This window comes from Leucoraja erinacea, unplaced genomic scaffold (assembly GCF_028641065.1).
Source record: "Leucoraja erinacea ecotype New England unplaced genomic scaffold, Leri_hhj_1 Leri_500S, whole genome shotgun sequence".
Lineage (NCBI taxonomy): Eukaryota > Metazoa > Chordata > Chondrichthyes > Rajiformes > Rajidae > Leucoraja > Leucoraja erinaceus.
This window is the reverse complement of record NW_026576401.1, coordinates 17,840-31,544: the sequence shown is the minus strand read 5'-3', so window position 1 is coordinate 31,544 and position 13,705 is coordinate 17,840. Positions and strand designations below refer to the sequence as shown.

Sequence of the window (13,705 nt, the reverse complement as noted above, 5' to 3'; positions counted from 1 at the left end):
AGCATGATTTCCCCTTCATAAATCAATGCTGACTTTGACCGATCCTGTCACTGCTTTACCAATGCGCTGCTATAACATCTTTAGCAATCGACTGAAGCATTTTCCCCACTAACGATGTCAAGCTAACTGGTCTATAATTCCCCATTTTCTCTCTCCCTCCTTTCTTAGAAAGTGGAGTTACATTGGCTACCCTCCAGTCCACAGGAACTGATCCAGAGTCGAGAGAACATTGGAAAATGATCACCAATTCATCTACGATTTCTCGGGCCACCTCCTTGAGTACACTGTGATGCAGACATCAGGCCATGGGGATTTATCTGCCTTCAGTCCCAACAGTTTACCTAACATCATTTGCTGACTAATGTGGATTCCCTTCAGTTCCTCCCTCCCACTAGATCCTCGGTCCCCTAGTATTTCTGGTAGATTGTTTGTGTTTTCCTTAGTGAAGACAGACCAAAGTACTCATTTAACTGTTCTGCCATTTCCTTGTTTCCCAATATAAATTCACCTGTCTCTGATTGTAAGGGACCTACATTTGTCATCACTAATCTTTTCATTTTTACATACCTAAAGAAACTTTTACAGTCAGTTTTTATATTCCCCACAAGCTTTCGTTCATGCTCTTCCCCCCCCCCCCCCCTCGTAATTAATCCCTTTGTCCTCCGCTGTTGAGTTCTAAATTTCTCCCAGTCCTCCGGTCTGCTGCTTCCACAAGCCAATTTATATGCCCCTTCCTTGTATTTAACACTATCCTTGATTTCCCTCGTTAGCCACGGTCGAGTTGCCTTCCCCGTTTTATTTTTTCGGCAGACAGGGGATGAACAATTTTTGGAGTTGATCCATGCTGTCTTTAAATCTTTGCCATTGCAACCACTGTCAACCCTTCAAGTATAATTTGCCAGTCTATCCTAGCCAATTCCCGTCTCATACCTTCAAAGTCTCCTTTCTTTAAATTCAAGACCCTAGTCTCTGAATGAACCGTGTCACTTTCCATCCTAATGCAGAATTCCACCATATTATGGTCACTGTTGCCCAAGTGGCTTTGCACAACAAGATCGCTAACTAATCCTTCCTCATTACACAACACCCAGTCTAGGGTGGCCTGCCCTCTAGTCGGTTCTTCTACATGTTGGTTTAAAAACCATCTTGTATACATTCCAGGAAATCCTCCTCCTCAGCGCTGCTGCTAATTTGGTTGGCCCAATCTATATGTAGACTCTGATAAAACCTAACATAATCCATTTCAATCAATTTCAGCTACCCAAGGACTCTTCAAATCAAACTCAATCTCCCCTTCTCAACATATGAAAAAAAAGCGGCCATACCCATAGTCTCAACAAAATCTCACAACAGAGAATCTGACCGGCTGAGTTACTCCAGCTTTTTGGGTCTTTCTTCAGTTTAAACCAGCATCTGCAGTTCCTTCCTACACATCCATCTGCTCCACTGCCAAATCACGTCATGGTTTGCCTACTTTGAAGAAGCTCTCCTCTTCTCTCCGACAAGAATTCTGCAACGCCCTCTCTCTCTGCTCCCCCTCCGTGACTCCACCCGTTCTCCAACTCTACCACCACGTCTCAACCCGGATTTGTTACTCATTTGTTCTACATCTCTCTATATCCGTTCATCTCTTGTTTCCCTTCCCCCAGAGATGTAGATGGCAATGTAGAGAGATATGGAACAAATGAATGAATAAAGTAACGATGATAAAGGAATCAGGCCATTGTTAGCTGTGGGCTAGGTGCAAATGAGTTACAGACAATGAGACTCAACAAGACGACTTTGAAGCTGGTATAATGACGTGGGTGGTGGAGGGATGGAGAGAGAGGGGATGCAAGGGTTAGTTGAAGTTAGAGAAGTCAATATTCACACCGCTGGGTTTGAAGCTGGCCAAGTCTCTACGCTCTAAGTCTCTGTTTGCCACTCACCTCCAGTTTCTGCGCTCTGTCTCTGCTGAGTGGTTCCAGTGGGAAACTCAGATTGTTGGCTTCTGCCAAGGACCGTAGGTCAAAGTAATACTTTGCGTAAACACTGGAGGGCACATTGATGTTGAACTGCAGCAGCTCCAGGAACTGCCGTTCCAACTCATTCCTGTGGGGAGAGGGAGAGAGATGGGGAGAGGGAGAGGGAGAGGGAGAGGGAGAGAGAGATGGGGGGGAGAGAGGCGAGAGAGAGAAAGTTGGGGGGAGAGAGAGATGGGGAGAGAGAGGGGGGGTGAGAGAGAGAGGCAGGAGAGAGAGGGGGTAGAAAGGGGGCGAGAAAGAGAGAGGGAAAGGGAGAGGGGGAGAGAGACAGGGAGAGAGAGAGGGGGAGAGAGGGGGGGGGGAGGGAGAAAGAGAAAGGGGGGAGTATTAGGAGTAACGCATACAAAAACACACTCACAGACAAAAACCCAGTCCACACCACATGACATTACATAGCAAATAAACACTTGAATCATCATTGTACAAATAGACCCCTGCTGAGAAGGGTAAAAACCCAGGCCAATATTTTCAGAAAGATGTCCATATCAGAAATGAGGGGCTGCTCTGTGTAGAATTTCCTGAACCACTGAAATAGTTGAAAAGCTTGTGCGTGCTCCAGAATCGATACCGCATGTGGATGAAGCGAAATGAAACTCCGGAAATCTTGGCATGGCATCTCTTCTGTTCAAAGCAAAATCATAAACCCTTGCACTTGTCATTTAGCTGCAGAAAACAAACGCTTGAGGAAATCTCACAGGAAATTTTGAGTTGTCCTCTTTCTCGTAATTGGGGGTACTGAGGAACTGTTTTGATAGGATACGTAAGGAAAGCAAAATACAGAAATTGGCTCTGTGGAGTGAAAAGGCAACTAGTGTGAACAACAACAACTGCCGTTTATATAACACCATGTATGTAGCCAAGCATGTCAAAATGTTTCGCAAGAGAAATATCGAGCAGAATTTGACATCAGGTCACAAGGGAGGGCAGGCAGAACAGGGAATGACCAAATATATGCTGAGATATGTGTGACACGGTGGCGCAGCGGTAGAGTTGCTGCCTTACAGCGTTTACAGCGCCAGAGACCCGGGTTCGATCCCGACCTCTGTAGTACGTTCCCCCCGTGACCTGCGTGGGTTTTCTCCGAGACCTTCGGTTTCCTCCCACACTCCAAAGGCGTACAGGTTTGTAGGTTAATCGGCTTGGTATGAATTTAAATTGTCCCTGGTGTGCGTAGGATAGTGTTAATGTGCGGGGATCGATGGTCGGTGCGGACTCTGTGGGCCGGTTTCTCTAAAACCTAAAAGCTGAAAATCTAAGTGTGAGACGCATATTAAAAGAAAAAAAATAAGAGAAGATTGGTAAAGAAATTTGGGGAAAGGATTAAAAGAGAGACAGAAAGGAGGTGGTAAACAACAATTCTTCTCCAAATCTTAATGAATGAATGAATGCAGGATGAATGAATGAATGAATGGATGATTGAATGAATGAATCTCTTTATTGTCATCGCACATGGTACAACGAAATTTAAAAAGTCAATCCCACGGTGCGATTCACAAGAGCAATTTTAAATATATAAGGAAAGGTAAAAATATATACATATTAAAAAAAATTACAGATAAATAACAATAGCAGTTGAGGTAGAACCATTCAGTTGAATGTGAGTGTTATTACTTATTTTGCATTGTTAAGTTCACGTATGGCTATGGGGTAGAAGCCGTCTCTGAGTCTGTCTGTGCGAGTTTTGAAAGGCCTGTACCGTCTGCCAGAGGGCAGCAGGTGAAACAGGTTGTGTCCAGGGTGGGAAGTGTCCTTTAGGATGTTGGCTGCCCTGCCAAGGCAGCGAGAGCTGAAGATGTCCTTCAGGGAGGGCAGTGGGCAGCCAGTGATTTGCCAGTGTGCGGTGTTGATGACCCTTTGAAGGGCTCTCCTGTCCGCTGCAGAGCAGCTGGCATACCATGTGGTTATACAGTATGCCAGCACACTCTCGATGGAGCAGCGATAGAAGGACACCAGCAGCTTCTCCTCCAGGTTGTTTTTCCTGAGGATCCTCAGAAAGTAGAGTCGCTGCTGGGCCTTCTTGACTGCTGTGGTGGTGTTTGTAGTCCAGGAGAGATCCTCCGTAATTTGTGTGCCCAGGAATCTGAAGTCTGAGACCCTGTCCACACAGTCCCCATTGATGTATAGGGGTTTTGGGGGCTGCACTGTTCTTACGGAAGTCTATGATAATTTCCTTTGTTTTTGTGGCGTTTAGGATGAGGTTGTTGTCTGAACACCACGCTGCCAGTCTTTGGACTTCCTCCCTGTAGGCTGTCTCATCTCCTCCTGAGATACGTCCAACCACAGTCGTGTCGTCCGCAAACTTGACGATGGTGTTGGTGGAGTGGGCGGGGGCACAATCGTGGGTGTAGAGGAGGGGGCTCAACACACAGCCCTGTGGGGAGCCAGTGCTGAGTGTGATGGAGGTGGAGAGGTGATGGCCCATACCGTGTAGACAATAACTTTATAGCTGAAGTACACAGGATAAAAATAGACAGTATATAGTCTATGTCTACAGATCAGTATGAACTCCAAGATATGCCAAATTGGAATATTAATTGGAAAGTGAGTAATTGTTACAGCACTTTCAAATTACAACCAAATTAATTTTTGATCAAAGGCACTCACATGTCTTCCACTGTGATATCTTTAAGGATTTGGCAGTAGTCCACATTCCAAACAGCTTGATCGTCCCATACCTTGGATGCAAGTAGGATGGCCCCCAACACAATCCGTTTCCAGTTACTGGGGCAAATATCAATCTCTGCGTATGTTAAGAGCCGCTCGAGATACACCTGAGAAAATTCATTAACAGAAACGTTTGTCACTTGTGGCTAGGATTTTTTTTTTTCTCTGACCCAGAGTTTTAGGGGTTGGGATGTGGAGATGCACAGAGAGCTGAGCCGGATTTGAGATTGGCCATCATCAGCCCAATGCATCTCAATTACTCCATTACTGTATCTGAGGCACTTATCTAACAGGTATCCAAGTGCTTCTGTACAGTGAAAGGCCTGGATTGAGTGGATGTGGAGAGGATGTTTCCACTATAACCATATAACCATATAACAATTACAGCACGGAAACAGGCCATCTCGGCCCTACAAGTCCGTGCCGAACAAATTTTTTTTCCCCTTAGTCCCACCTGCCTGCACTCATACCATAACCCTCCATTCCCTTCTCATCCATATGCCTATCCAATTTATTTTTAAATGATACCAATGAACTTGCCTCCACCACTTCCACTGGAAGCTCATTCCACACCGCTACCACTCTCTGAGTAACGAAGTTCCCCCTCATATTACCCCTAAACTTCTGTCCCTTAATTCTGAAGTCATGTCCTCTTGTTTGAATCTTCCCTATTCTCAAAGGGAAAAGCTTGTCCACATCAACTCTGTCTATCCATCTCATCATTTTAAAGACCTCTGGTGGGAGAGTCCTGGACTAGAGGTCATAATCTCAGAATTAAAGGACATTCCTTTAGGAAGATGAGAAAGAATTTCTTTAGTCAGAGGGTGGTGAATCTGTGAAATTCTTTACCACCGAAGGCTGTGGAGGCTAAGTCCGTAGATATTTTTAAGGCAGAGATAGATATATTCTTGATTTGTACGGGTGTCAAGGGTTATGGTGAGAAGGCAGGAGAATGGGGATAGGAGAGAGAGATAGATCAGCCTTGATTGAATGGCGGGGAAGACAATGGACCGAATGCCCTAATTTTGCTCCTATTACTTATGACCTAATCTTGCACTATGTAAATCTTGTAAATATTACATAGAAACACAGAACATAGGTGCAGGAGTAGACCATTCGGCCCTCCAAGCCAGCATCGCCAATCAATATGATCATGGCCGATCACCCAAAATCAGTACCCTGTTCCTGCTTTCTCCCCATATCCCTTGATTCCGTTAGCCCTAAGAGCAATATCTAACTATCTCTTGAAAACACCCAGTGAATTGGCCTCCACTGCCTTATGCGGCAGAGAATTCCACAGATTCACAACTCTTGTGTACTGTGTTTACATATTCTTTTGTGCTGTTGCAAGTAAGAATTTAATTGTTTCATCTGGGACTTCTATCTTCTACTGTCTATCTATCTATACAATTACTAAAACTCTCATCTTGACCACTTCCTGTCTGCGTTGTAATTAAATTTGTGCAAAAACAATCCACCATATGTCTACAATTTTCCCCCACCTTACTCGCCATTCTCCTCTGCTCCCCCCTTTCCCCCACACACCCCTCCCCCCTCCCCACCCCGCTCCCCCACACCCTCTCCATCAAACCCCCCATCCCCTACACCCCACACCCCCCTCCCCCACACACTTCCCCCAACCCCTTCCCCACCCCCCTCCCCCACACACACACACCCCTCCCCCACACCCAGCCCCCTACCCAACACCCACCCATCTCCTCCACATACCCCCCTCCTCCTCACACTCCCACACCCCCCCCCTCCCCTCCCCCCCACTCCCCAGATGTGGTGGAATATTGCTTTGGGGGAATGGGTTGCATTGGGGGAACAGGTGAGTGGGTGGAATATTGCGTTGGGGAGGGGGTTGCGTTGGTGGGGGGGGGGGGGGGAAACCAGGCCTCCCGTGTGACAGGGACCCAATGGGTCCCACTTAGTCTAGTATGACAATAAAACACTCTTGAATCTTGACTTGACTCTTTCCATTGTTGATCACACAATGCACAACTTATGCCTTCACCATGCAAGTGCATTAAACTGACCCCAAGCAACAGATAGACCACCAGGCTTCTACAGAGTAATAGAGAGACAGAGCATCTCTCAACCCACCAAATCCATACTGGCCATCAAACTGCCTATTTTTGCACAAATCCTATCCAAAGCCATTTTTCACCTCTGCTCGTGGACTGCAGCGCTCACCCAATGTGCAGCAGGCAGTTAACCCACCAACCTGCACAATATGAAATGTGGGAGGAAACAAGAACATCCCGAAGGAAACCCACTGGGTCAATGGGAGAACATGCAAACTCCACATAGACAGCACCGGAGGGTCAGGATTCAACACTGGGTCAATGGAGCTGAGAGGGAGTAGCTGTACTTGTTTGACACTGTGCCAACCCCCACCATTGGCAGCCCTCTGTAAGTACAGGGCTCTGGTGTACAGCACAGTCCTATTTTACTATGTCATCTGTCCTTGGCTGACCCTGGTGTGGAACTGGTCTGGGGCCTAAGAGCAAGAATATGCGCATTGATAGATAGAGTGGCCTAGATAGAGTGGATGTGGAGAGGATGTTTCCACTAGTGGGAGAGTCTCAGACAAGAGGTCATAGTCTCAGGATTAAAGGACGTTCTTTTAGGAAGGAGATGAGGCGAAATTTCTTTAGTCAGCGGGTGATGAATCTACGGAATTCTTTGCCACAGAAGGTTGTGGAGGCCAAGTCAGTGGATATTTTTAAGGCAGTGATAGATTTGTGGCGCCTTAAATAACAACTCAGATACCGACCCCGTGACTCGTGCCTCCCCTACCAAGGTCACGACGAACCATCGGCTCTAGAGGGCGGCGTCTTGCTGGGGGAGGCGCGAGTCATGGGGTCGGTATCTGAGTTGTTATTTAAGGCTGGGCAACGCCTGGGTCAGGTGAGGAGTACGGAGCTGTATGCAGAAGAATAAACACGTCTAGAGCACACAACTTGTGTCCGACTAGTTTTTGGCTGGACTCCTGCCAGTCCCCGCCACAGATTATTGATTAGCGCGGGTGTCCGAGGTCATGGGGAGAAGGCATCAAAATTGGGTTAGGAGGGAAAGATAGATCAGCCATTATTGAATGTGCACAAAAATGTTGGAGAAACTCAGAGGGTGCAGCAGCATCTATGGAGCGAAGGAAATGTAAACTATGGAAATGAACTAAGTTACAGAGATAGGTTGAATAAGTTAGGTCTTTATTCTCTGGAGCGCAGAAGGTTAAGGGGGGACCTGATAGAGGTCTTTAAAATGATGAGAGGGATAGACAGAGTTGATGTGGACAAGCTTTTCCCTTTGAGAATAGGGAAGATTCAAACAAGAGGACATGACTTCAGAATTAAGGGACAGAAGTTTAGGGGTAATATGAGGGGGAACTTCTTTACTCAGAGAGTGGTAGCGGTGTGGAATGAGCTTCCAGTGGAAGTGGTGGAGGCAGGTTCATTGGTATCATTTAAAAGTAAATTGGATAGGCATATGGATGAGAAGGGAATGGAGGGTTATGGTATGAGTGCAGGCAGGTGGGACTAAGGGGAAAAAAAAATTGTTCGGTACGGACTTGTAGGGCCGAGATGGCCTGTTTCCGTGCTGTAATTGTTATATGGTTATATGGTTATATGGTGACGTTTCGGGCTGAAACCCCTCTTCAGACTGAATGGCGTAGTAGGCTTGATGGGCCGAATGGCCTAATTCTACTCCTGTCAGTTATGACCTTACGATCGCAACCTTGAGAGTCTTCCTGGATGTCATCTCCTGGCTTCACCATTCACTGAGTAAACGGGACATTGTAAACAAAGACACAGAGTGCTGGAGTAACTCAGTGGGTCAGGCAGCATCTCTGGAGAATATGGATAGGTGACGTTTCGGGTCAAGACCCTTCTTCGGACTGACTGGAGGGGAAGTGAGAGAGAAAGCTGGAAGAGAGGAGGGGGAGGACTGAGCATGGCTGTTGATTTGTGAACACAGGCAAGGGGTTTTTTTTCAACAGGCAGACTGTTGGACAAAGGCAGAGATGAAAAACACAGATGTGAGCCCAAAAGGATAAAGAGTTGAGAATCGTTGAGCTTGGGGATAGACAAGTTGTGAATTGTGTAGCCGGTGGAAGTGATGCAGGTGAACAGGTTCATGCTCGGCTTGTGAGCTACCCATGTGGAATACGAGGAGATGTTCCTCCAATTTGCATTGGGTCTCACTCTGGCAGTGGAGGAGGCCCAGGACAGAAAGGTCAGTATGGGTGGGAAGGAACTGCAGGTGCGGGTTTAAACTAAAGAGAGACACAAAAATGCTGGAGTAACCCAGCGGGACAGTATGGGAAAGGGAAGGGGAGATAAAATGGTTAACAGCCGGGAGATATAGCAGGCTTTGGGGCTGCAAGCACAAGGGCTTGCCAAAGCAATTGCCATGTCTACACTTATTCACATGAAACCCTGTCCAAGACTTTATAATAGGAATGACCTCTATGAGGGCTCTTGAGTTCAGTGAATAGCCTAAAGGGCCTGTCCCACTTAGGCGACTGCCAGGGACTAGTTTTAATGGAAAACCACCAACCTGGCGACAACCTATGACAACCCACGACAGCAAAAATTGTCACCACTGTCGGCAAAAAATTTCCAACATGTTGAAAATTTTGCAGCAGTCGCCCAAAAGATCGCCTAAGTAGGACAGGCCCATAATTCACTGCATATCTGACAGCATTCTGCATCGTTGTAGCTGCTACAAGTTGGCTGAAATGTAACTGCTGGGTATCAAGCATTTTATTGCTACTGTCTAAAATCTCTCTGCACATTTCTGCAAATCAACCAATTCCAACATAAATAGCATACAGTTCTGCGGGCACAAGTAGGGAAGGTGTGACGGATGTCAAATAAATGAACCAATATTGCCTTGACACTGTACACCTCTCTGGTCACGCTTATACAATGTTACATATCAGGTTTCTAAAATAGTTCCTTCTGCAGGCTTTTAAAAGAAACCTCAGCAATTTCATAAATGTTAAGGGAACATGGAGAAAGCAAAATCAGTGATTCCAATTCACAGTTTTGAGTCTCCTGGGAGAATGCTAAAATAATTTGAGATTGGATATTCAAAATAAGACGTGTGGGGATATATATCCTGCCGTGTTCCAGGTGAGGCACACTTATACTAAAAGAAAAACAAGTCATTAATAAATAATTACCCTGCTGACATGCCGTAGCTAATTATTCAGCAGGTTATTAGCACTAGGTACTAATAACAAAAATGCAAACAATCTTATCCAGGAGCATTTGTCCTTCTCCAGAACAAACATAGTTTTCCCACGAGCTCGTCAGCACATTTTCTCAATTAAGTTACGGCAGGCGAGTGCTAAAACTCAGAAAACACAAGACAGGCAATTTCCCTTGGCCTTGGTCATTCCACTTCACCCAAGATAGACACAAAATGCTGGAGTAATTCAGCAGGGCAGGCAGCATCTCTGGAGAGAAGGAACGGGTGACATTTCGGGTCGAGACCCTTCTTCAGACTGACTGCTTCCGATGCTGCCTGTCCTGCCATTTTCCTTGGTCTCCGTCCCCTTTGTCTCGTTTTCACTCCTTGCACTTCCTTATCAATGTATCTCCCTCTCCCCTGACTCTCAAAATGATCTGTCATTTTCACATCTTACCCATCCATGATCCAGAGGCTGGTAGGTGACGTGGAAACACGACAATGCAAATAGAAATGAGGCAGATAGGTCAAGGTGGAGGAGGGGAGGGGGACGGGTGCAGAGAGAGGTTGGTAAGTAATAGGTTGAACTGGATAAGTGAGGAATGAAGGGCACATGAAACTAAGCGGGGAAGGTTGAAGATTAGACTAGGTTTATTATTGTCACATAGAACGAGGACAGTGAGAAGCGGATCAGATAATATAATACATAAATGCAACAATACAATCAGGTGAAACTAAAGTATAATACGTAGAGCAAAGGGGAAGATACAGAGTGTAGATCATATATCTCAGCATTGCAGCAGAAATGCCATAGACACAGTGCAATGTCTGCAATGAGGTTGAGGAGAATCGCACAGAACCCGAGGGACGAGGATAGGAAAGATGAACCAAGAGAGAAGGACGTTCCTTTAGGAAGGAGATGAGGAGGAATTTATTTAGTCAGAGGGTGGTGGATCTGTGGAATTCATTGCCACAGAAGGCTGTGGAGGCCAAGTCAGTGGAACATTTTAAGGCAGAGATAGATAGATTCTTGATTAGTGTGGGTGTCAGGGGTTATGGGGAGAAGGCAGGAGAATGGGGTTGAGGGGGAGAGATAGGTCAGGCATGATTGAACGTCATAGTAGACGATGGGCCGAATGGTCTCATTCTACTCCTATCACATATGAACATAAACCCAGGTGGATGGGTATGTGGGTGATGGGCAGACTGGACCAGGGAGGGCAAGGGGATGAATCCATGCAACAAAGAGGAGTGGGAGGGGTGGGGTAGAAAAGGGGAACAAGGGAAAGAGACACTGAGTGGACTGGTGGGAATGGCAGAGGAATACAGGGAATGTTAAGTTACCTGAAATTGGTACATTCTGTGTTCATGTCATTGGACTGTTGGTGAGCCGAGCAGAATATGAGATGCATGGCATTCCCACTTTGCTACCCATTCGTAAACTGACCTCCCCTAACCTTGGCCTTCTCCACTGACAGGAAGACACAAGGACAGCACCTGATCTACACTTTGATACTTTACAATCCAAGAACATGAAGAGTAAACGTTCCAATTTCAGTCAACCCACTTCCCTTTTGTGCCTTGTCCACCCAGGCGCTTTCTCTCTCTTTCTCTCTTTCTCTCTTTCTCTCTCTACCTCTCTCTCTACCTATTGAGGCCAGTTCATTGGCTATATGTAAGAGGGAGTTAGATGTGGCCCTTGTGGCTAAGGGGATCAGGGGGTATGGAGAGAAGGCAGGTACGGGATACTGAGTTGGATGATCAGCCATGATCATATTGAATGGCGGTGCAGGCTCGAAGGGCCGAATGGCCTACTCCTGCACCTAATTTCTATGTTTCTACTCTCCTCCTCTCTCTCTCTCTCTCTCTCTCCCCCTCCCTCTCTCTCCCTCTCCCTCTCTCTCTCGCTGCATGCCTTTTCCATCCCTCTGTCCCTCATTACTGAAACTCATCAACCTCTCCCCTCCTGGTCCCATCTCCCCCTACCCAAGTTCCACCCACCACCTACCAGCCCCCTCTCACTTATCTACCCTGCCTATCTTCACCCTACACAGTACGTCCTGATGCAGGGTCTTGACCAGAAAGCTCAACTACACTTAATACCTCCACGGATGCTACATGGCCCACTGAGTTTTTTTAGCTGGTTATTTTTTTGGTCCAGGTTCCAGCAACTAAATTCCTCATGCCTTCGCTCCAATCTCCTCTGATTTCACAAAGAGTTTCCCCTGGATCGCCACATCCCTTTCATTCCGGAGTTTTACACATCCACTTTTCATTGCCCACTGCTGCTGGGTGTAACTGCATCTGCTCTAACCGCAAACTCTAGTACTGTATGTGTTATCCTTCAAATCTTTCTCTCCTCTGGTAAGATGCACCTTAAAATTATCTTCATCCCCACTCACAATTCTTTCAGTGGGTCATTGACAAATTGTGTATGACTGGGCTCCCACGAAACACCTCAGGATCTTTCCTTACATCAAAGGAACAAAGGAAAGACAAACTATTGTCACAACCGTGCTTGCTTTATGTGTTCAGACCAGATAGAAACATAGAGAATAGGTGCAGGAGTCGGCCATTCGGCCATGTGAGCCAGCACTGCCATTCAATATGATCATGGCTGATCATCCAAAATCAGTACCCCGTTCCTGCTTTTTCCCCATATCCCTTGATTCTGTTAGCCCTAAGAGCTCTATCTAACCCTCTCCTGAAAAGCTCTCATAAATTGGCCTCCACTGCCTTCTGCGGCAGAGAATTCCACAGATTCACAACTCTCTGGGCGAAAACATTTTTCCTCATCTCAGTCCTAAATGGCCTACCCCTTATTCTTAAACTGTGACCCCCCTGGTTCTGGACACCCCCAACATCGGGAAAATTTTTCCTGCATCTAGCCTGTCTCGATGAAGATCTAGAAGTGAAGATTCATTGTATAACCGTGTGACTTAAAATGACAGTGATAGACGAGAAGCTGAACTGAAACTAGGCGAAGAAATCATGTAAGGTACGCAAAAATGCTGGAGAAACTCAGCGGGTGCAGCAGCATTTATGGAGCGAAGGAAATAGGTAACGTTTCGGGCCGAAACCCTTCTTCAGATCAGAAGAAATCATGTAAATGGGAACATTCATCCAAAGCAAAAAAACGGGAAAATGAATAGCATGAAGAAAATTTCTTAGTGCAGATGCACTAATGCTCCTGATTAACTATAAATACTATTTAATCGCTGAAATGCTCTGACTGGGCAATTTAGTTAAAGCCAGAATTGCTTTATTTTGCAGTGCATCATATGCACTGTATCACCTTTACTTCACTTCTGTTATTACAGTTTAGTTTATTGTCACGTGTACCGAGGTACAGTGAAAAGCTTTTTGTTGCGTGCTAACCAGTCAGCCAAAAGACATTACATGATTACAATCAATCCATTTACACTGTACAGATACATGATAAAGGGAATAACGTTTAGTGCAAGGTAAAGCCAGCAAAGTCCGATCGACGAATTTCCAAGAGTCACCAAAGAGGTAGATAGTAGTTCAGGACTGCTCTCTGGTTGTGGTAGGATGATTCAGTTGCCTGATAACAGCTGGGAAGAAACTGTCCCTGAATCTGGAGGTGTGAGTTTTCACACTTCTATACCTTTCGCCCGATGGGAGAGGGGAGAAGTGGGAGAGGCCAGGGTGCGGCTCATCCTTGATTATGCTGCTGGCCTTGCCGAGGCAGCGTGAGGTATAAATTTACCCAATATGTTTCATCACACAGGAAGAAGTCCCATTGATTTTTTTAAACTAGGTTCCAGAACAGGGGATGTTTAAGAAAGAACTGCAGA

At 46.1% G+C, this 13,705-nt stretch overlaps 1 protein-coding gene across 1 annotated transcript in view; it reads right to left on the bottom strand.

Annotated features, from left to right (window-relative positions):
* The window catches only part of LOC129693958 (cyclin-Y-like), a gene marked incomplete at its 5' end in the record, with an annotated part of 49,465 nt that overhangs the window by 21,947 nt on the left and 13,813 nt on the right, over window positions 1-13,705 (bottom strand). The window contains 2 exons of the mRNA XM_055630680.1: window positions 1,929-2,091; window positions 4,629-4,795. Of these exons, the coding sequence (XP_055486655.1) occupies window positions 1,929-2,091; window positions 4,629-4,795 (330 nt within the window). The remainder of the gene's footprint in view (window positions 1-1,928; window positions 2,092-4,628; window positions 4,796-13,705) is intronic.